At 36.8% G+C, this 24,896-nt stretch overlaps 3 protein-coding genes across 3 annotated transcripts; 2 read left to right on the top strand and 1 right to left on the bottom strand.

Moving 5' to 3' along the window:
- The first annotated feature begins 9,215 nt into the window (after positions 1–9,215).
- LOC121969415 (DNA-directed RNA polymerases II, IV and V subunit 8B-like) lies at positions 9,216–13,783 on the top strand. The gene is made up of 5 exons (XM_042519513.1): positions 9,216–9,357; positions 9,936–10,037; positions 12,274–12,431; positions 12,648–12,745; positions 13,523–13,783. Exons 2-5 carry the CDS (start codon positions 9,965–9,967, stop codon positions 13,632–13,634), a joined length of 441 nt encoding a protein of 146 aa, XP_042375447.1. The 5' UTR covers positions 9,216–9,357; positions 9,936–9,964; the 3' UTR covers positions 13,635–13,783.
- Positions 13,784–16,866: 3,083 nt separating this feature from the next.
- LOC121969414 (NADH dehydrogenase [ubiquinone] iron-sulfur protein 6, mitochondrial-like) lies at positions 16,867–20,140 on the bottom strand. Its single transcript, XM_042519512.1, has 3 exons — positions 19,987–20,140; positions 17,301–17,385; positions 16,867–17,214 (listed from the first exon to the last, which is right to left on the bottom strand). The coding sequence occupies exons 1-3, from the start codon at positions 20,098–20,100 to the stop codon at positions 17,102–17,104; spliced, it is 312 nt and encodes a 103-aa protein (XP_042375446.1). The 5' UTR covers positions 20,101–20,140; the 3' UTR covers positions 16,867–17,101.
- Positions 20,141–20,239: 99 nt separating this feature from the next.
- On the top strand, positions 20,240–24,486 carry LOC121969413. The gene is made up of 2 exons (XM_042519511.1): positions 20,240–22,142; positions 23,946–24,486. The coding sequence occupies exon 1, from the start codon at positions 20,302–20,304 to the stop codon at positions 22,060–22,062; it is 1,761 nt and encodes a 586-aa protein (XP_042375445.1). The 5' UTR covers positions 20,240–20,301; the 3' UTR covers positions 22,063–22,142; positions 23,946–24,486.
- Positions 24,487–24,896: the final 410 nt, after the last annotated feature.

Below are 24,896 nucleotides of genomic sequence, written 5' to 3'. Positions count from 1 at the left end.
AATAAATATCATATTCTTTTGAATCATTTAATTAGGCCTTTAACTAAATGATGCTCCCACTGAATTCTATAATTCATGTGGGAGAAGATCCACATCATACTAACCCTTGAGTTAGCCTTGGCTAATACATCCAAGATTTAGTATGATCGGTAGGTAACGATTTACCAATTACATCTCTATGCAACTATTGTTTATAGGATCATTATCCACAGTTATATTAAAACTTGAGTTAGCTTTGGCTAATACGCCTAAGAATTAATATAAATGTGATTTAAGTCCTATCTTTCCAACCGTTGGAAAAATGCCTATAGTTGTACTCGATCCAACCGAGCTAACTAGGAATACTCAATCTAATTGAGTTTGTACTCGCCCATGCGTTGATAAGCGGGACCAAGTTTGTCCCTCCGTACCCTACCAAGATAATATGTGTTGCTCTGTTTTGGCAGATTCAACAACACATGTGATCGAGGTAGTGATAGGTATCACGGCACGGTAGGCATTTGAGTTGACGCGATTAAAATCTAATCAAATCGAGAGGATGCATCTTGTACACGATTTAGATCTAATCTAATCATTAGACACTAATTAATTACTAATTATGCATCACGCTTTTTCGCGTCGCGGAAACCCCGAAACCCCTAGCCACCGGATTCGTGCGAAGTAAAATAAAACAAAAATACGAGTACGAGTTTACTAAAGCCTAGATCTACACTAGGAGAAAACATTTTACCCTTGATACGTGCCCTTTACGAATCCCGCTCGTCCAAGGAAGTGCCGGATCTCGAGATCGTCAAGCGTACGATCCTCTAGAAGTATCCACACGAACAAATGGGTGGAAAAAAACTAAACAAAGGTGTGCTAGCACCCTTGATCAGTCACGGCAAGAGGAGGAGAGGGACAGAAGCAAGAGCTCTAGGAGGAAGAAGATAGAATGAATACCAATGAATGAAAAATTCATTCCCTTTCATTTTGAGTGGCCGACCACAATTGTAACTCCTTTACAATTAATGTGGCCAGCCACATTAAATGGAAATGGGGTTTGTAACCTCCATGATGTGGCACACACATGTGCTAGCTTTGATGATGTGGCACATCATCATTAGTCCTCCTAATGCCAACTCACAAATGAGGTGGCAAATAGTCAAGTCAAACTTGACTCTTCCTCTTCCTCTCAAGTCAAGTCAAACTTGACTTAATCTCTCTCATGGTTGAGCTAACCCAACCATTTAATTCAAGCCAATATAATATAATGAATCTAATTCATTTAATTAAATTGATTCAATGAGTCATAATCTAAATTAGACTCATTGAACACATGAATCAACTTGAGTCCAACTCAATTAGCCCAATTATGATTACTCTTAATCCAATTTGATTCATCACATGAATCTAATCCTCTTGGTTCATCATATGAACCTAATCTCCATCTAATTGTCCTTAGTGTGTGACCCTATAGGTTCTTGTAACGTTGGCATTTAGGAGCATAAGTAATGAGCGGTATCTAGCAACACATCATTACTACCCAAGTTACAAGAATGTTGAGATCCAACATCACCTTGTGACTACTAATTGTGACTCCTCACAATATATGACAAGTGTCCTTCTATCCTAGACATCTAGATTGATCAATGTGAGACATAGACCGTGTCATCCTCTGACCAATCTAAATCTTGATCTCCAAGTAGACTCACTAAATCAAATGAGCTCAATATCTCATATTGACTCATTTGGGCATGGCCATGCACTTCGTGGTCTCACTCTATCAAGAATATCGATGTCGCTCCCGTCATATAGGAGGGATAGATCCCATCTACATCACTCACATCCCTCTGCATAATTCGTTACATACCCAGTAATCGCCTTTATAGTCCACCAGTTACGGGTGACGTTTGACGAAATCAAAGTACATAACTTCTTATGTAGGAATCCATGGTGACTTCAGGTCCAAGGACTAGTAGTCATATTAATAGCCATATGAGAAAGTATATGACACTCATATAACGATCCATGATACTTTCTCATGGCGAGTCATTCAGTATACATTCTCCAATGCATACCCATGTGTCAACTTGATATCTTTATATCCATGACTTGTGAGATCAAGTCATCGAGTTGACCTACATGCTAGTCTTATTGCATTAACATTGTCCCTGAATGTTAATACTCGACTAGGAATGATTAAGAGTAGTGTTCCCTATATCATCTCACTATCGGTTCAACTAACCGATTGATATAGGTGAGAACCTTCTACTCAAGGACGCTATTATACTTAGTTTATTTGGCACAAATACAAGTAAGTATAATAACTAAAAACAAATGTCTTTATTTATATAAGAATATGATACAACAAGTACATAATACAATCATCAAATGATTGACTCAGGGCTCTAACTAACAATTTAATGATAAAATTTAAATTTGATTCTTAAATTAATGATCAAATTAAAATTTATTGCTAATTTAATGACTAATATATTATATTCGACTGTTAAAAATTAACGATAAAAAAGTTAAAGACAACAATTTCTATCACTATTAGATCGTTAAATATATTTAGCTTCCGAATTTTTTATTGTAAAATTATCATTTTTTTTTGTAGTATTAATGGATATATGTGTTCTTGACCGCCTTAATAAAAAAATACTTAGTATCTTGATCGAGAAACTCATTCCACATTGAATCCCTTCAAACAACGTTATTTAGCAAGGACATTTCAAGAATGGGGGGAGCAGTCGGAGGTGCAAGAGCGGCTTGAGGCATAAGAGCGGCCGGAGGTGTCATTATTTGTATTTTAAATTATTCGTAAACTAACTGTTATTATAATTATAATTAGTTATCAATTTCGATCTCTTAGAGATTGAATTAAAATTGATCTCTAATTTATCATTTTTATCATTATTTGATCGCTAAATATATTTAGTGACCGATTAACAATTAAATTACTCATTGCAAAAATTATCATTTTTTTAGAATCTTATATAAGTTGTATAATATAAAATAGAAATAACAATTGAATTTAATATTAAATATATTGATCAGGTTTATTGAATATATTTTGATTTGTTTAGGGTTACTAATGAAGTATAAGGGCTGATTTTGATACAAACTCTTTTGTTGTATTCCATTTAGACATTAAAGGACGACCAAGTTGACGGATCCGAGTTTAAGAGGGATCCAAATGAGTTGGTTTTGCGTCTATAGGAATTGAAGCCGTTGAGGACCCTATTCCAGTAATCCTGATGCCTTTCTTGATAACCTGAATAAAAAAAGTGCTTACTTAATATCTTGATCGGAAACTCATTCCACATTGAATCCATTAGAACAACGTTGTTTAGAATGGAAAGATTCTAGTAAATATCCTCATCCAGAGGCTTTTCGAGAATGGGGAGCGACTTGATTAGCTGGAGGTGCCATTATTTCTATTTTAAATTGTTACTTAACTAATTGTAATTATAATTAGCGATCAATTTTAATTCTAACTGCTAAAATTAACCACCAATTTTAATTATAGAGACCAAATTAAAATTGGTCACTAATTTTAGATGATTTGTCAGATTCTCTAGCCACCAACTCTGGTTGACCGCAAGAAATTCCTTTGGAATCCTAAGATTATAAAGATAATTTTACATTGAAAATATATGCAAAAGATCATTGATTTATAAAAAAAGATATCTCTATTAATATGAATTTTTTTGGATAGAACCTAAGAGTAAAATCATGAGAGGCTTATGCTCAAAATGGATAATATCATACTATTATGGAGATATTTGAAATCTTTTGATCTTAACAATTGGTATCAGAGCGAGGTCGCTCTTCATCGGACTAACCGTCAGAAGAAGCACGAGCCAGAGCCATGATCCAAGATCGAACCATGTGAGTGAAACTTTGAATAAAGTAGGAGAGACCCTGAGTAGGTCAAGAGAGACCCGATACTCGAGGGGAGGCCCTGAGCAAGTCAAGAGTGCCTCGATACTTGAGGGAGAACTTTATGCTCCTTTGTTTGAGAGGGAGATTGTTGGGTACATCTCCGAAAAGACTCAAGCTTCCATAGCTTAGGATGGTGCAGCTTGGAAACAACTTCATTGGGTACATTCTCGAAAAGACTCAACTTCCACATCTTAGGATGTTACCAATTAGAAACAACTCCATTTGATATATCCTTGGAAAGACTCAAGCTTCTACAGCTTGGAATGTGACAATTTGGGAACAACTCCATTGGGTACATCCCCCAAAAGACTCAAGATTCCACAGCTTGAAATGTTGCAGTGTGAGAACAACACCATTAGATACATCTCTAGAAAGACTCAAGGTTTCACAGCTTGGGATGATATAATTTGTGAATAACTTCATTGGGTATATCCTCAGAAAAAACTCAAGTTTCCACAGCTTGGGATGGTGCAGCTTAAAAATAACTCCATTGGGTACATCCCAGAAAAAACTCATTTCTACATCTTATGTAAAATATCAAAAAGGACAAATAACCATAAGGGAATTTTCAAAAAATTTTAGGAATTTTCTGAGATTTAATCGGAGCTCGTATAACATATGTTAAGGGGATAAATTATTGGGTTAGGGGAAAGCCTGTTTAAGCTACCCTATTTGAACGATGAAATGTTTAATTTCTTTAAATAACCTAGGGTTTTCGATGGCCAGATTGAGATAGGTTTTCCTCCTAGATCTTCTTTCATACGTTTGGGTGTTGTGTTGATGAATTAGATAGTCAAAACAGAGTTGGGCAGTAGTCTTGTCACTTCCGGTCAGTCAATCCTTTCGTTCATCACACACACTCAAGTTTCCTTCCATTTCTGGAGCTTTTACTGTTGGATTTGAGGTAAACACCAGTTTATCTACTGTATTTTGTTATTGGATTAATGATCTGGACATCGATTCCCTAAATTGGACAACATTGTCACCTTGCCGACCACCACCTACTCTGGCCAATAACACTAATAGATGCTATACAGGGGTTCCAGAAATTTTGGTGAGTCTGTGTTTAATTATGAATGAACTAGTTTTAGAGTTGGGTGAGTTTTGGACTGATTATGTTTGAAGCAACCCCTAATTGGAAGGTGAAATTGTTAGGATTGCTTAATCTATTTGATTATGGGTTAGCGATTCATTTATTAGTTGACATTTCTAGTTGATTAGTTTAAGGATATTAACTATGAAGGAAGGATAAGATTATCAAATGAAATTTAACCCTAGCTTCCTAATCGGATTAGAATTTTGTTTAAAATGAAACTTAGCTATACTATGCATACTATATGCAAGACGTTGATTCGAGACAAGCGTCTCGACGTGGGATCTATTTCGGATACGATCTCCATTTTTGAGGTAGGTACCTTTAACTTATCTTTTGATATTGTCATTCTGATATGCTTAGTGACTTATAACTAGTAGTAATAGTTATGCTTATATCTACTTGGTATGTCACTACTTGATACCGTAGTTTACCATATTGTTATCTGTTATGCATTTATGCTTATGTCCTCTTGATTCTTGCATTGTGTACTTATGTAGTGACATACAATACATTACTGGATACAGGTCTAGCTACTAGATTTACTTGATATGTGTACCTAGTTTACTACTTGGCATGTGTACCTAGTTTATTACCTGACATGTGTATCTAGGTTTTATTACTTGGCATGTGTACCTAGATCATTGATATGGACTTGGTTTTCCTTTTGGTACACATTATGAGGAGGTTGGTATTTTCAGGATTTCATGCTTAATGTCATGTATCATTTTTACATGATTGCATGCTGACCGATTGTCGGCTCTATTGTTGTTGAGCACATCACCAGTTACATGATCTGCAAACACAACCACTCATGGGTTAGTGGTTTATCAGGCATGGTGTGTGACAGTTTTGCTCTGTCAGGCTCCGCCGGTCCGCTCATGGGTAGTGTTGACTGTAGCGTGGTAGCGAACATGGATCCCTCCTCTTGACTATGACACAGGGAGATGAGAGCTTTGTGTCCCCCACTCTGTTAGGGGTTGGAGGATAGGTGTACTCCAACAGCATCCTGTCTACTCGGTCACTCAGAAGTAGTGATAACAAAGTACACAGTTGTCACAACCCTACCCACTCGACATCTCCATCGTGTGTGAGGTGGTTGACTGGTGTTAGGGGTGACCATGTCATTTGTATCATATGCATGGATTGCATTTATCGCTTGTGGTTGCTGCATTTTGGATGCTGCATTTTTGTGGTTACATATGATTGACATGCATACAGGAGACATGATGTGTTTGGTCTGACGACCCTTATATCTGGATAAGAGGTCCTGGTGAGTATGCCTTTTTTGCTTGTTCAATTTTCGCATTTCTTGTTTTTGATTAGGAGATTATACTTCATGATTATTACTGTTAGATATATCTTACTATGCATGTCATCTTGATACCTGCTGAGTTGTTGAACTCACCCCGTTGCTTTATTTCTATATCAGGTTGAGGCTGTCAAGAGGTTCCAGTCGCTAGTTCTCCACCTCGTGTAGATATGGTTTTTTACTTTCCGACTTTGTTTCCTTGTTTTGTGATCTACATGCGTGTGATGTGTAGATCTTGTACTCGTGAATGTTATATCGAGTTTTGGTCTACTACCCTTGTTTTCCGTTGTGATGATTTTTCGTTGCGGGTTGTGTTTTTCTCAAGTAGTGAGTAGGTTTTATAATAAACTGCGTGTTGTGATTTGTTGTGTAGTCAGTCAGAGGCTGATTTATTATAAACTGCGTGGATTGTTTGTTTATATTATTGTATATGTTCCGGTTGTTTTGGCCGAGGTTTATGAGGCCCTACGGGCTATGTAGTCAAGTATCAAATTGTCACCCATACATGGAAGATACTGTCAAAATTTTATCGACAGAGACTTCCCCGAGGCTTGACATCTTAGGATGTTATAGCTTGGGAATAACTTCATTGGGTACATCCACGGAAAGACTCAAGTTTTCACAGTTTGGGATACATCCCCATAAAGATTTAAGCTTCCATAGCTTGGGATGTTGCAACTTGGGAATAACTCCTTTGGATACATCCCTGACCCATCGACAAGGCTTGGGAACAATCCCTCTGATACATTTCTGATCAATAGACACAACTTGAAGCATCCCCATTCGGGAAAGTCTTGCGTGAGCCTCCCTGCTTGTGAAGATCTCCTCTGGATCTCAACTATATCAGATTATGAGAGCCTCTCTGCCTGTGGAGATCTCCCTGTGTTGACTTACTAGTCTGACAGTCTAAGCTCTGATATCAGTTTAGAACCGAAGAAATTATCCAAAAGGTCTCTTATCAATGGAGATATCTTTCCCTTATAAGTCCATGATCTTTCTCATGTGTTTTCAATGTGAGACTTTGTTTTGTAATCTTACAACTCCAACACTTTTGATGTGCATAACATTTCACATGCAAAGGATCACTGTGATAGCATAAATACCTCTTATAATCTATCCTTTTTCAGAGAGTATGGGTTATAGAGGTCGCTAAAATGACAACTTCTTTTTGATTTTTTCAATATAATAGATAAATAAACTTTTATGAATCTTTCTCGAATTTGAAAATTTTCTTCGTTGATGAGTATTATTGTGTTCGGTCTCTACTTTGCTTAGTGTCGAGTCCTCATTAAGTTATGATTAAAAAAAAAAAAAAAAAAACATATAACATTTGATGGTGTTGACGATGATAATATATTATTTCTTTATTCTCTTGTATGATGGAAATAGAAATGGGTGTAAGATGGTGTGACTTTAATTATCGGTGTCTCAATGATGTGATAAATGATTTTTTTTTTCACTATGAAACTTTAACTTCTTATTCAAATTATCTTTATAATTACCTTTTGTTGAGATTATCAATTTGTTTATCTTTTCTATGCTAGAACCGGAGTTTTCATCGACCCTTCAATATTTCTACTATTGTGACCAAGGATATTTTTTTCCCAATTTCTCTGGTCTTATTTCATACTTAGCTTCAAATTCTATAATTTATTGGCCATGTTTTATGAGAGATAAATAATATTATCAAATTTGATAAATTTTAAAATTATAATGTAAGATAATCTGAATTATAAAAATATAATAAAACTTTATAATCTAAATTATAACAACAACAACACATAATTCAATTACATTTCAAGTTCAATAATATTACAAACTTGATTATATCATCTCTAATTAAACATAAAACTCATACACTTGTTAATGGATGCAGACTTGCTTGGAGCTATGTAGTGAAGAAGAAGAAGAAGAAGAAGAAGAAGAAGAAGAAGTAAAACTTGACTCTGATACTAAGTTTATAATAACCGCATCCTATCTTGTAAAGAAATAGGAGGAAGGATGAGAGTAAGAGGATGGGATGGCCATTTTGAGAGACCAACTCCAATAATGATCAAGATTAACCTCTAATAATCAAAATAATTTGATTATTTAATTGAATCATTTTATTGTCTTCTAAAAATTACACAATAATTTTATAATAAATATAAATTAATATAAAAATATTAATAAATCTAATAAATTATTCTAATATTTTGAAAGGATAAATAATAATAAATTTAATATTTAATCTAAATTAATAATAATCTAATTATCTAATCTAAATTAATAACAAATTAAATAGTCTATTATAAAGATATGTCTATTTGGATCCTATCACTCTGGCTTTTACTCCGGCTTAAAAGCGTTCACGTCGACTTCTCTTCCCTTTTGCTTACCGCCCGATGAAGACAGCGACGTCGACAAAAGCACCACACCCTAATCTACCACCGGTGTTGAAGACATCAGCTCCTCCTCGAGTCAGCTTCGGCAAGGGTTTGCTTCTAACCCATAACTATGATTTGTCAGAACAATCACGGATTCTACCGGTCTAATTCTAATATCATTTCATGAAACGATCGCGACGCGTATATATATATATATATATAATAATAATAATAATAATAATAATAATAATAAATCTATAAATCTATTATATATAATGTTAATAATTAAAATTAATTAAAATGTAATCTAATTAAATTTATTTATAATAATAATAATAATAATATAAATAATAGTTAACATCAAATTAAGTTTATATGATTATATAGATTTTTTTAATTTTTTTTTTTAAAATTAAAATGATTTTTTATTATATCTTATTATATTATATATTAAAATGATTATATTTTTATAAAATGGATTTTATTTATTAAAATCCAAGTTCTAAAATTTTATTAACTTGCGTCTTCTCTGTCTCTCACTCCTCACGCGTCGAAGCCCTTAATCGCCGCCGCCGTCGCCGCCTTCTTCGACAGCGCGATAGCTTCCCGATCAGGCCACGCCGGAGCACCTCCGACGCCATTTTACGATTCATCCGGAGGTAATCATTTCCGTTCCGGCCGTTCCGATCCGTTCTTTTACCGTTATAACCACGTTATTTACCGGAACTTTGGAACGGCGTGAGCCGTTCTTGTGCCGGAAATCCCGTTCCGGCCATTCCACGTCCGTTCCGACGAACCATGCCATAACCCTAACTTATCTTCTTCTTATACGCTAGTAATACTTCCGGTTTTCTCACACCTCGCCCCCAAAAGCCCGACAGCCGAGCTTCCTTTCTCCTTTCTCCTGTTGCTCCTCCTGATTTGGAAAACTGCCTTGCAACTCGGTCCGCACCTGCATACTCCGATGCCGTACCTCTCATATTTCTGGATCTTCTAGACACTTTGGCGCCGATGAGGACTGATGCCAGCCTCTGTTGTTTTCTATTTCATATTAGTAACCTTGTCTAGTTGCATATTGAATGAATAACATTGGTGAAGAGGAAAGTTGGATCAAATGAATGGATAACATTTAAACATGCTATGTTACTGTTAGAGTGCCGTTTTTAATTTGGGTTAGCTTCTTATATGTGTTTACAATCATCTATTGCATAATTCTGGTAAGATTTTGTCTTTTCAGGTTCCTTGCAGAGGTTGATCTTTATAAAAATGGTTGAGCTTCTTTTTGAAGACATCTTTACTTTGACAAAAATAGACCCAGATGGTAAAAAGTTTGATAAAGGTATGCTACATGATCTATGTTTGTAATAGATGTTGTGCATCTTATGACTTGTGATATTCATGTTTTGATGAAACTAGTAGCAGAATTGATTTGCTATTTATACTTTAAACTGCGAGAAGAAAAATTGTTATGCTAAATATTTGCATCATGAACACAAGGTGGTTATTTGTTTCATTCTTCTGTTATATAATGGTTTTTCTGTTGATAATCGTGATTATTTGTCAGAATCTTTGTGTATTAATCTCAGAATTATATAGCTATTAAATCTGCATTTTATTTAACTTTATAAGTTCAGTCCTATTCAAAAGCTTCCGAGCGAAATGGAGTGTGAATTTTGATTTGTTTCAAGCATTGTGAAAGCTCCTTTAAGGGTGCTGTGCCTATTTCCTTAATCTTAAAGCTTGGTCTGGTAACTTCCATACAATACTGCCTTTTTGAGCCTAAAATTCAATTTATACCTACTAGATTCCTTCACACCTTTTGAAGGTTCCAGAGACACCCTTTTTACCGGTCCATCCCTAGCTTTTGGAAGTTTGATTTTTCATTTTTAGTTTTGCTACACACTCCCCATAGTTCGTAGGATCATGATCCTATGCAAGATCGATTTGGGGTCAGGATCGGTAGGATCGGATCTTTAGGGTTTGGGGTCTTTGGGCAAAAAAAAAGGGCTACAAGATGACACAGTTTAAGAGGAACCTCAACAAAACAAAATGTGTAGATTTGTTGTAATGTCGCATCGTACTGATTTTTCTGATCCTATTCAATCCCACTGATTCTACTCCTGTTCCACCACAAAAGATGAATCCAAACGATCTCGAATCAATTTGGTATTTCTGGATCATAGGATTGTACGATCCGGATCGTGATAGATCCTCCCTACTTATCTCTCAAAATTTATAATTTTCGATTTCGAGTATATAATTTAGCAATCAATACATTTTTTAGAAAGGTGATCAGATGATGATTGATTAGTTAGTGTATTGGGTTATATATATATATATATGCACTTTTGGCATATTAGCATGTGCCTAATGTTGAACTAATACTCCTATTTCCACCATTATCATTAAGTTGTGCCATTATCAACTATTTTGGGTTGGTTGCATAGATCTTATCCCTCCTTTGAACTTTACTCAATATTTTATTGCTAGCAAAAGTCTCTTGCTGCTAATAGTCTCTTCTCTCTAATAGAATTTTCTTTAATTTCCTTTTCTCTCTTTCCTTGTCTAATAATAATATTCATTGATTGTCTTGTTTCATGTTACCATGTGTAGTTTGATGTATTATCTTAATGTTTAATTTAATGGTCTCTACATGTTATTTAGTTCCAACTTGCTAGCAAGCATAGTTATTAAAGGCATTTGCCTAGCTGTGCAAGGTGCAGCCAGACGAGCCTTTTGCTCTTGTGTGCCTTAAGTGCGCACCTTGTGAGATGAGGAAGAAATCAGTCTTGAGAAAACCGATGAAGATTCAGTTATACAAATCTGAAACATTTGGTGATGATGATAATGATATGATTGAAGACGATGAAGATTTAGATATTTGAAGTTTTTTTAATGTGAATTATGTGCATAATGTATTTATTTACTAGTGAATTTTATATTTATATTATTGTTTAATATTTTATGAATTATAGTTTTGTTAGCAAATATTTTGGCAGAAATTCCCTATATATGTTTGAATTGAAAAAATTTATACCTAGAGTGTCTTACTTCGGTAAGGCGCCTCAGGTCCCATAGCACCTATACGCTTTTGGGCGTCTCACGTCTTAAATAACTATGCTAGCAAGCATGTAACCATGCTTCATTGCAAGTGAGAGCCTTATCCAACTGTAGTTTTTTATGTGGCTTCTCTATCATTCTTTACCATATGCTTGAAATTATTTTACTTGATGATTAAGTTGCAGGAAAATATTATGCAAGTGCCTTGTTATGCAGTATTCTAATAGTAGATTTAAAAAATAGCTCCAATTAAGTTCTTTCATCGTATCTGTCATGTGACTTAGAGGTTACGGGTTCAAGTCTTGGAAGCAACCTCTTGCAAAATAGGATAAGGCTACATACCCTTCCCGTGACTCCATATTAGTGGAAGTTTTGTGCATTGGATTACCCTTTTTTTATGGTATCTGTGAGACTTATATCGAATGGCTCATTTACTTTTTCTTTATTTTTTAAATTTCAAGTTACGTTCAGAAATATCAGTATTTTGCTTTAATGTGAAGCAACTTTTGTTGTAGTTTCTCGGATAGAAGCACGCAGTGAGCAGTTTGATATGTTCATGCATCTAGATGTGAACACTGAAATTTATCCACTCCATGTTGGAGATAAGTTCACAATGGTTCTATCTCCAACACTCAATCTGGATGGAACTCCCGACACTGGTTACTTCTTGCAGGTACTAATTAGTATGACTGAGTTTTATTTCTTTGATCTTTTAAATTTTATCAAGAAGGTGAAACTCTTGTGCTTGATGATCGAATGTGTCTATTTATTTAATTTTTTGTTTGTTTTACTTATTTTGAGTTAATATCTCAAATCATATTGAAGGTTATCATTTATGTTACAGTTTTATTCACTATATTTTTTCTAAGAATTATCGGTTTATTCTCAGGGTAACAGAAAATCACTTGCCGACAAATTTGAGTATGTGATGCACGGGAAGCTATACAAAATCTCAGAGGAAGCTTCAGGCGGACAGAATATTAAAGTGTATGTTTTTTTCCCTTCCTAAATGAGAATTGCCTCTTTTTTATTTTGTTATAATCAGACTTACAAGTAGGAGCAAGTTCTTCAGCAATTGACCAAAGAATGCATTTAAAATTGTGGAATTCTCAAAAGGCATACTTATTTTTCAGATTTCTCAAAGGGCGCATTTGTTTTCTATTTTACCCCTCTCGTCATCCACTTTAGTACTGCATTCAAATAACAGTACCACTATGCTACTGCATTTCAAAAATCAAAATCAGAGTGGTGTTGTTTTCATGATAGGTTTTTGGATTTATGCAACACCAAAGTGACAGTGTCGTTCTTTGAATGCAACATTAGTGGTTGGCGGGAGGAGTAAAATGGGAAACAAGTGCATCATTTGTGAAATCTGACAGTTTGATGTGCCTTTGGGAATTCCGTAATTTTAATTGCGCTTGGTCACTTGTTTCTTTTATCTAGATTATGTATGTTTCTTCGTTATGCTTTTTTACGTCCTCCCAGAATCGGGTTCTGATGCTCACACAATTAAAATGCAAATATTTACCGGAAAGAAAGGAAATTAAGTTCACTGGAGGTCAAGTTATGCACTAGGCATCCTCACACTGTCCATCCGTGTGAGAGTGACAAGGTTAAACTCCGCCCGACATTTGCTATTATACAAATTCTAACCCTATCGGAATCTAGTGAGGCTCGCTTACCACTAGACTAAGCAAGCATCGACAAATTCAGGGTGCTTTGATATGGTTCTAACTGCTTTCTTTCCCTTTCTCATTTCTTCAGAGAAATATATGCATCGTTCGGAGGACTGCTTATGATGCTCAAGGGCGACCCCTCGAATGCTGCTCAATTCGAGTTGGATCAGAGAGTCTTTCTTCTGATAAGAAAAGTGTAATCTGTATGTTCCTCAGATAGGACTACTCATCTTGAGGCTAGATAATGACTTAGCTTTTGAGACTTTAGTCTTTGGATTCTGCATGACGTTTACTTGGATTCTCTGTTTCCTTATTATTATGACTCAAAATTATCTAGTGAGTTTGGTTATATTCAGACATTATGAAATCTAAAATAATCTGGTTTTCATCTTTGCTTTATAATAAATTTTTGTAATTGATTGGTTGGGGGAAAAATTATACATGATTATCAAAAAGTATATCTTCCTTCATTTTTAAACTGAAGATATAGTTAGGTGAAGATTTTGTTTTCTGGAATTTAATTTCATCAACTGTTGTCTGTGAAATAAAATGGAGATTAAAGTAGCTAAAATAAAAATTTGTAAACGAGCCAACGCGAAGTTCGTGGTATTTAAATTTATTTGATAAGGTAACCTAGTCTAGTTTAGTCTAAAATGAATCACTATTGAAATGGTTATTCATGTTTAATTTTAGTCTAAAATGAATCACTATTGAAATGGTTATTCATGTTTAATTTTAGTTTGATCTTTTTTAGCTTGAGTTTTAGCTTAATTTTTTTTAAACCAATTTAGATGTTATTGGACTCTTAAATTTATTTGTTCATTTTGAAATAATTTTTGTTTGTTTAGAATGTTTGTTATGAATATCAGTTCAAATCTTCTGTCCCTAAATTTCTCTGTCCCCGTGTCCCCTGCCGATCGGACGGATTAGATTATATCTTAAGGTATCATGACATCCTTAAGATGTGTGAAGTATCCTCGTGATGTGCAAGGCATCCTTGAGATATAATCTAGTCCATTCGATCGGTAAGGGGACACGGGAACAGAGAAATTTGGGGACAAAGGATTTGAACTCTTATGAACATTGTTCACGAATATTAATAAGTTGAACATGTATGTTCAAATTTACTCGCTTAGTTTAACGAGTTGTTCATTTAATTGATCTATGTATATTAAATGAAAACAATAAGTTCTTACCAAGTTACAAGTTAGAACACCAAATTTGTTTATTTTGATTTTTTTTGTTAATTTAGTATATTTGTTCATTAACATTGTTTACGAAAAATTAACGAGTTGAATACATGTATTTGAGCTTGTTCGTTTAATTTAATGAATTATTTAATTTTATTTATGTAATTCAATTTATGTGTATTGAATGAATATAAATAAATTTTTATCCAATTAAATACCAAACTTGTTGACAAATATTCAATTTATTTACATCCTGTGAATTTTTCTGATGCTGCGAATTTTTTTGTGTTCTAATTACTAAGTTATCTGCAGCGGATTGTGGGGCTATTTCCTTGCATCCACTAAAATTCTATGTTTTGGTAGTTAAAATGGCACCATGCTTTCCTCGGCGCCGATCTCAGGCATCGTCCTCTCGCCGCCTTCTCCTTCATCTTATCTCGCCGCCTTCTCCTTCATCTTATCTTCCACAAAGGTGGTGAGAGAAGCAGACGGAAGGGTAAAGAAGAAAAAGGAAAATTTAAAATTCTATTTGAAAGGCAGTTAACTGTGGAAAAGAAAGATAAGGAAGGGTAAGTATAACCCTCCTTATTCATGAAATTAAAAAATTTACACTTTGATTTAGGATGTAAGGAAGGATAAAAGGAACTCAAAAACATTTATGTTCCAATTTTATTTCTATTTTATTATATTAATTTTAAAAATTATTATTTTAGGTGTTCTTTGCGTCGTGACTAAAAATACTCGCACCGCTCGATTTACACAACTCGATGCTCGTACTCTATCGACGTTGACTTTGACATTGATGTCGACTTTTACCCTGACTTTGATGTCGACATCGACTTTGAAGCTGACGTCGACATCGACTTTAACAAATAAATTATAATTATTTGAATGCGTAAATCTTAATTAATAAATATATACAAAATATACTAAGTTTCTAAACACGCAAATCTTTAACAAAATTAAGGATGATTTTATAAATTTATATATTTAATCTTCGTTACACTCACTTTCCTTTCAAGCATAATAGCACATGTTATGTTAATGACTATTCCTTCCCTCTCAAATAAAAAAATTATAAATATTTTACTTCCCTTTTCTTTTCCTCTCTTCCCTTGCTGTTAATGAAGCCTCACTCACCCTAACCAGAGGATAAGATTTCACTCTCCCTTCGCCCAAAGCACTGCCCCCTCATAGACTACCGGCCCTTAAAGAAAACAAGAGCTTCGAGTTAGGAATCGTCTCATACGAGGGATGGTTGGTTCTCGAAGGACAACATGACTCTTATGCCATCTCCCTCCTCAACCCCCTCGCCGGTGCTCATATTCATCTCCCCGAGGCCGATCTGTTCACCAGAGGAATTCAGTATAACATGCACTTTGACCCCCTTCATCCCGAGGCAACGATGGAGTACGTTGAAATTCAATACTTAATCCACCGGATGGCGATGTCTTCTAACCCATCGTCCAACACAGATTGCACCATTGTCGTCATATCAGCCGTTGGCAAGGCATTGGTATCGCGAACAACCAGAGCAAGTACGAGGATGTTACTTATTTCTGCTGCTACCAATCTTTTTTTGGCTGTCGACTGTTTCGGAGAAGTTTCCATTATTTCAGGCACCTACCTTAATAAACTGTGCACGATGGTCTTTGGTTTTTCTTCAATGCTGCCTAAAAAAGCTGATATTGGAAGTTTACAAATTTGTCCACCAAATATATTAGAGTCTATCGGAAGGTAACTGATCATGAGGGATATATATATCCTTATAAAAAGCTGTCATTCTACAAAACCAAGAGGGTTAGCGAGTAAATCATATTTGGAGATTGCACTGGTGGTTCAGGATTCATCAAGCTTTTCAGTATGAAATCGATGAATAAGGCATGTTTTTATGGAATGCCATCGCTGCTCTAAGTGTTCGGGTTTCTGAAGGTCATTTTGTAGACATCTAGTCAGAAAGTGAACCTGATGTCTATTCGGAGACATCCGATAAAATTGGAAATACAGAGAAAGTGAACCTGATTAAAGTGAGGCTAATTATGCATTTCTAATTGTAAAAAGTTACAAGATTTATTTGGGTAAAGATGGGGGATCATGGATCCTTTCATCCGTTGAAATCTGGGTGAAAAGATACAACACATGTGAGAGTTGACGAACTGTTTAGTGAAGCCGATCATGGATGGGAAGAGCTATAGCTGTTGTTATAGCCATTGCAAGATTTCCATGGACATATATATAGAAGTAATACTTCAAGCCTTTTAAAGTATTTTTGATTCATTTCAAGAAGAAAACACATCAACTGTTCCAATAAGAAGTTGATCCCTTCACAAGTTTATTGAAATTGAGCATTTAATAGATATTAAATCAAAAGGAACCGAATGGAATGATCCCAGAAACCAGTTTATCTTTTGCCAGATGAGAAGGCGCGAGATTTGTCATGGCGATGCTAGTGAAGTTGTTCACTTCGGCAGATTGTCTTAGTGATGATGATGGTCTTGAACATAACGAAGACCACAGTATTTGCAGACAGCAGGTGTTTCCAGGTCAAGGCAAATAAACTCTATTGGATGGCCGAGGGCAGGATTACTAGCTGCATACAAGGAACGAACAATTAGAACCGCGAAATAAAAATGCTCGAAGCCATGGCAGAACCTAGAAGTGTGAAGTTGGGATTACCTCCTTCACAAGCAACAATGCGCCCTTCAACTTTAATTGGAGGCACCTCGTTGATCAACTCCATCGGTGATTTCTTGCTCATATCCTGTTGTTTATTTTCATCAGTCAGTCAATTTAAACATTTAGGTGTGAGTCAGATATATTTATTATCGAGAAGAATGACCAAAAGCAATTAAGCAATACAAACAAAAAATAGAAGAAACAACCGCATACATTCTTCGCAGGAATTCCAATTTGGTAGACCATGCTTGATGTTAGGGATAAAATAAGACATTGGAGCAGGAAAATAGTTCTCCGAATCTAGAAATATTCACTTTGTATAAAATATCACACTTTGATCAACATGCTGGACATTATTGTGAAGGCAAAACCCATTTTTTGCCCAGATAAAGAATATGGACTATATCTAATACAGTTATGTAGGGACAGTAATGGGTTAATTGGGGTCTGCCACATCTCCAATGCAGGACGGTGAAATGACCAGGGAAACTTTACCATTCTTGTTCCCATTCCCATTAACATCCTTCCCATTATTCTGGGACTGGGTTGAGAAAGGAAAATGAAAACACTAAAATATAGGATGAAAAAAAAAGAGATTAACTTTACATTAAAAATTTAAGTGTGCCAAATGGGAAAATGGGTGAGCAGCAAAACTATAGAAGATAATCTTAATTTGATCTCATCACCTGTCTTATTAAAGATTAGGTACACGTAAGCTGAGCAATAAACCAAATAGTTTCTAGCAAATTTCATTTTACCTCGTATTTTCTCCTCAATGGACCCTTTTGTCACAATTCAAGGTATGATTCGTTAACTTAATCTGACTATAAGTAGATCAACATTATTATTCTTACAATAATGTTCAGACTATAAACTAAAAAGCTAATTAAAAGATTAGAAGCAACTAAACAATGACTCAAACAAAAAACAGAAAATACTAGAGTAATTATTGGTATAGCCGCGATCCTAGCTTTGCTAATACACCTCTTATAGCAGTTACTAGAATGGTAGAATAATTCATGACCACCAACTAGGCAAAACCATGATTTTATCTCATTCCAAACTTAAATTTGTCACTTTTGTTTTTGGTTTGGCTAGAAAAGAATTAGTTGTAGCATCAAAGTTTTTAATTGTAATTGTTGCTTAAAGTTTGGCCCTCTAAACAATTATTGCAAGAGACATTTATGTTTGTGGCCCAAGCACATATGCAACAATTACTACTAGATTGTCTATACAATTCAACTAACAACTCTAATATGATATCATTGTAAGTAAATAATGTAGTTTATCAAGAATCCAGTCATCGGAAACACACACAAGAACCAAATCAATGGTCAACTAACAGAGAATGTGCTTGTGTTAGATTTTCCTCACTCTACAAAGGATGACACCCAGTAGTACTGCAAAGTCTATCACAGAATATCACAAGATCTTATTTTGATAATGTATGCAAGCAATCCCCACTTTGGAGAATGCAGATTTTGAACCCAATGCAACAACTTCCAAGGTTTTTCAAAAACCTGATAAGTTGGCACCTTCCTGCACAGGAACTTATCTCAAAATGTGGTGCTGAGACTTGGATCTTTTAACCTCGTAGTTCTTGCATTATTTATTTTTCATGGATCTCATTTTTAACTCTAGTAATCTTGTAAGAAAACACTAGATATAGAACAATCCATCTTAATTATGTTTAGTGTGCTTGGGTAGCTAGAAAAAGGATGAAGTATTTTAAATGAGTAGCCATCTCACCCATGTCTTTGACTACTATTCATTCCTTCTCAATGAAGGCACATTTCAATTGAGGAACTTGGCAACAACTTCAAAGGTTGTTATCAACTTGGCAGTTGGCACCTTCAGTGACCATACAATGACATGCATTTTGAATCACATTAGGGTACACGGTCAAGATGAACTGCCTATCTGAGACCTATCATAGCATATATCTCTTGATGTTTTTACTATTTTTATACAGAATGAATTGCAAATTTTTACTGCTTCTGTTTTCCATTGATGTTAACAATCAGATAGGTTCTACCACTTCATATCCTAGTTGGCTACCCATTTTAACAAAGAAATACTCTTCTATGCAAATTTTTGTCTAATCCTTTTGTTTGATAATTTTTTTTTAAAAAAAATACTAGAATTCTAGAATATTATCATCGCATAGAACTAGATTGATTTTCATTAGATTGACTGTGCAAAAAAAATTGATTTTCACAAAACATGAATACCTATATAACAAAGAAAGCCGGCATATTTCATGAAGCCGGAAACTTGTACTATTTATGTGTATTTACATAAATGTTCTTCTGGACCTTAAGTTTCTAAGCTAACCCAAGCAACAATGTAACTCATACTAATGATTTTCGTCTTCCTCAAGATCCAATTTCTACACCTTACAAAGAAATTTTCCTCAGAAGCAAAGAAATTTCAACTGAAAAATTCATCAGTAGCCAACTGATACCTTCAGATTATTCGGATCACTTAAGCATAAAAATCCAAACCTTTTCCCTTCAAGGAAAAAAAAAATACGGGAGTAAATCCATTTTTGCGCCTACTGCAAAAAGATCTAACAAGGGCCGATGAACATGAAATACCAAGAACTCATTTAAAGCTGTAGAGAATCAAAAAGGAACTACAAAATTCAAGGGGAAAAAATATCCCAGATCTGAACGACGACAAATACCTGCATCCATTTGGTAGTGTGCTCGCTGACGAGAGAATTGAACGCCCTCGCCCTCGAAGGATAGCGGAAGGGATTTAGGGTTTTCACGAGGCCGGGAAGGTTTCGAGTCGCCATGCCCGAGATCTTCTGTAAAGATGAGAATTGATAAATTAATTGTAAAATAATATGTTCTCAGTAATAATGAAGATAACTCTATTTTGGGCCGCGATGTCGTTGAAATGGGCCGGCCCAATATATATTACTATTTAATCTAGTCTGGGAGTCGGAGAGAGGCAGCAGCCGCCGATCCAGTCCCCTCTGCGTCCGGCCACTTCCATGGAACCTTCACCGGCCCTTTCGGCGGCGCAACCTTCTCAGTCGGCGGAGCTCGACCAGGACCTTTCGCCGCCTCCTCGTGTACCGGTTGCACCTGCTCTTTCACCTCAAGAGCCGGCGGAAACAGAACAGGGGCCGACGGAACTAGTGGCGCCACTCCCTCCTCCGGCACAGGACACGGAGACGAAACCCCAATCCGATCCGGTGGTGGAAGCGTTGCGCCTCAAGTCCCTGGCGGAGGATAAGCTCCGCTCGTCATGCCTCAGGTCCGCCATCAAGTACGCGAAGCGCGCTGCCCGGCTTGTACCCGATCTCGACGGCATCTCCCAGATGGTCGCTGCCATCAAAGTCCTCCGTGCCGATTCCTCCGACCATTACAAGGTGCTTCGCCTCCCACCTTTCTCGTCGCCGTTGGCCGTTCGCAAGCAGTATAAAACCCTATCCCTCGCTCTCCGCCCAGACCATGCCGCTGCTAGCCTACCTGCTTGCGCTGAAGATGCCTTTAAATGCGTCACCGAATCTTTCCGAGTCCTCTCCGATCGCTCCCTCAAGCGTGACTACGACCTCCGTCTCCGCCTCTCCCTTTCGTCCGCCACCGCCACCGCCACTAAGGATGGGAGAGCGGTCCCTCCCTCCACCTTCTGGACTGCCTGCACCACCTGCCGCCTCCTCCACGAGTTCAAACGCAAGTACGTTGGTTATCGCCTTGTGTGCCCTAGCTGCCGCAAGAGTTTCCTTGCAGTCGAGGTCCCCGGTGATGGTGGAAAATCCTGCGCCAATGAGAATGGAGTGAAGATCGAGGAGGACAGCGTTAGGATAACACATTCGAGGTCCAATACTAGGTCTAGGATTCCTCGATTCCCACAGCCGTTGGGGGATAAGAAGAGGAAAACAGAGAGTCCCACCTCTGCTGTCGCAAAGACACCCCGATCAAGACCAGAGAAAACTTTGGCAGAGATGGTGAAGGAGCTGTGGAAGTCAAAAGAGAAGAGAAAGAGTGGGGGCGCAGGCATGGATGGGGGTAAAGGAAAGGAAGCTGTTTTGGGGCCTGTGAAACAAGAATACGAGGACGTGAGCCTTATGGCAGTGGAGGACTCTGATTTCTATGATTTCGACAAAGATAGACTAGAGAAAAGCTTCAGGAAGGGACAGATTTGGGCTATATACGACGATGATGATGGGATGCCTAGGCTTTATGGACTAATTGATGATGTGCAATCTATACATCCTTTCAGAATGAAGATGAACTGGTTAGACATTCAGAACAATGGGAATGGATCTTTGGTGTTAATGGAGAGGTCTGGATTGTGTATCTCGTGTGGACAGTTCAAGTTGGGCAGGAGTGCCGACATAAATTCTGTCAACTTCTTCTCCCATTTGGTGAACTGTGAGAGGGCCGCACTGGAGCTTTATAGGATTTATCCTAAAAAGGGTTCTGTATGGGCTCTTTATGGAGAGCAAAATGCAGGGGAAGAGGGAAGATACTATGACATAGTTGTGTGCCTCACCAGTCACAGTGAGGTTTACGGGTTGAGCATTGCCTTTCTTGAGAAGGCGAAAGGGTATAAGACAATATTTAAGAGGCAAGAAATTGGATGCCATGCAATCAAGTTCCTTCAAAAACACGAACTGAAGTTGTTATCACACCAAGTACCTGCCCGGAAAATTTCAGAAGCTGAAGGATTAGATCTCCAAGGAGATTGCTGGGAGCTGGATCCTGCTTCACTTCCTCCACATTTACTTAAAATTTGTTGTGCTTGACAATTGCAAAAAAACTTTTTGGACACTGGCTGTGCGATGCTTCTGAAGGAAATGCAAGGGCAGGATTCTTTCAATTGCTGGTCTGTGGTTTTCTTTCTCCATATTTGCCGCCACCGAATAAGTTTATTCTTGTATATTTTGGGTTTTTAACTCAGTTTTTCTGCTTTTATCTTATGTGAAGGGCAACTTCTTATTTCAGAACCAAAATGTTTAGTTTGCACTACAGGCTGTCTTAAAACTACAACCATCTGGAAAAACATGCATGCTAGATGGTGTTCTTTGCTAATTTCCTCCATTATCTTTAGATACTTACACTTGTGTTTGATGCAGTATATCATGCCTATGATTTGGCAAAACACGATTTTCTTACTTAACTTTACCTGCTGTGACAACTCTGCAACTGTTTTTTTTCCTTTTTGTTAATGATCTTGCTTATCTGATTCGCTGACAATATAAATCAAAATTAGGAAAGGCACTATGGCCCTTTTATGTGGAATTGCTTCACCTAAATAAATTGAACCCATCTATGGGTCCAATTTTTGTACCATACCACATGAATAAATAGACAACCCAACTCAATATCAGTCCACCTAGCTCTCCAATCTTGATCACTACATATCCACACTGTTGGATCAGCAAACACATATCAGCTACACACCGCAATACTTCTTGCAAACCAAACTTACCAGTCGAGTTGTTGTATCAATTATACCATCACATCACCAAGGATTATCTACATCAATCGGTTAAAACATACGAAGATCACCTGATAGAATGAAAAGTAAATTGGTAGGATCCTACCTCAGGTGATCAACATCTACTCATTCCATATGCAGTTTTTCCACTCTATATTTGATGTATACACAATTATAAATCATAAGAATCATGAAGTCGCATAGGATCAAATCATTGATCTAGTCACTTTTGCCACACCAACAAATCTCTGGTGATGGTTCAGAGAGCTGCTCGAACTGCAGATTGCCAAAGCGTTGCTGTAAAGGATCAACACAGTAAAGTAAAAGGGATTCAATTTTCAACTGCTAATTGGTGAAAAGAAGGGAAGGGATGCAATGGGTTGAGGTTTATGGTTGGGTGAGGGGAAGAAGACTTGTGTAGTGATGGGTGCTGCAATGATTGTCAAGGGACCTTTCATTGGAGAGGAGCTATATGTGGGAGGTCTCAACAAAAAAAATGGAATTGTGGAGGGGGAGGGACTGCAGTTCTGTCTACTAGTAGGAGGGGAGAAAGAACATGCAAAGTGATAGTGGAGGGGCCACAGAGGGCTAGGCCGCCAAGTAGATTGTCTGTCTATGCTGGTGGAAAGCTGGTGGTGGCTGAGGGCTGTGGGAAGAGGCTATCATTTGGAGTAGATGTGACCATAATGGCTTGTCAAACAGGACCAGATAGAGGTTGGTTGAATCATTCTGGAAAGGGAAGGGACTGCTGAAGATAGTTTTAATAGCTAGGGAGGCTAGGATAGTGAGTAATCGACAGTGTGTTTGAGAACTCAGAGATTTCCAGGTTACATTATAGTTAGTGTGATTGTGCATGTATAAATGCCCATAGTTGCAATGTCGTTGTTGAGCTATATTACACAGTGATGTTGATAGTTGCATTGTGGATGATTTTGTTATGAAACTCGATGATGGTTGAGATATAGAGGATATGTTGTTACATTTAAGTATAGTTCTATTATTGCATCCATGATAATGGGTTATGATGCATTCTTACTATTTTTGTTGATACACCACAAGGCTTGTTTATACCTATAATCATATTCTCATTGAATTCTTGTTTGACACATTCATGTGCACACCTTGCTTTGCTTCTTGTTTCAAAAAGGATTATTGAGTTCTCTCCTAATTCGTCGGTTGCATTGACAGGAAAAGGCTTGATGGATACTTTATGAGATCCCACTTGAACTAATAGCTGCACCATTGTTGTAAAGGATGCTGCTTGCTATTGAGAATGTTACAAAGCCTTTGATGGAGCTCATCCTGCATCTAATCTCCTTTTGATACCCTGCGTGTGTTCATGATCTGTCACAGATGTTAATGTTTATGATATTCTTAACTTTGAGCAAATCAAGGAAGCTGCAACTAAGCTTCTCGTCAAGCCTATGATTCCAAATTCAAGGATTCACTTGTACATTCGTGTGTACACCCCAAGTCTGATTGATCTGGTTTTTTGTTAGATCAATCACTACTCCACTTGTACCCTAGTGTTCTGTTTTGCTTATGCTAATTGGCTATCTGTTTTGACTACGTTATTGTGGATGCAATACTCTGTTGGTTCTTTAGTGTACGCATTTGTTCTATCTATTTATTTCTTAACACATTATATTAGCCCCTGGACTCTTCTGACCGCATTTCATGTTTTGCCTTTCTATCTGTCGGAAAGTAATTTATTCTGGTCAGTGAAAAACTAATGTTCATTCAATTTGTCTCTAGCGCATCTTACGCACTGTTGTTTGGGGCAGAGATCTGCCACTGGTATATCTAAGAAAATAGTCAATAAAGGAGGGATCTTCTGAAATACCTGACCTAGCACCGTGCTTGTGCAAGAGCAAGGTTTTGTGTCACTAGCAAGATTGGAATTTAACAATACAGTAATAGGTCATTTCTTCTTTGATTCGTGTTTAAAATCTATGCTTCTGTTAAATGAAATCTGATGAAGTTGTCTGACGCTTGGGTGTCAAAGGCAGTTGACTCGTGTTTTACTCACTTGAATACGACGTGCCTCACAGTTTTATCCTCCTTCCACTGATTTTATTCTGCTAAATAGTTCATTTTCATTTTTTGATTCATTAGTATTTCGACACTCCTAGATGGTGT

The sequence above is a fragment of the Zingiber officinale genome, chromosome 4A (genome assembly GCF_018446385.1).
Source record: "Zingiber officinale cultivar Zhangliang chromosome 4A, Zo_v1.1, whole genome shotgun sequence".
Lineage (NCBI taxonomy): Eukaryota > Viridiplantae > Streptophyta > Magnoliopsida > Zingiberales > Zingiberaceae > Zingiber > Zingiber officinale.
Note: the sequence above shows the minus strand (reverse complement) of the source record. Positions and strands in the feature narration are given on the sequence as shown.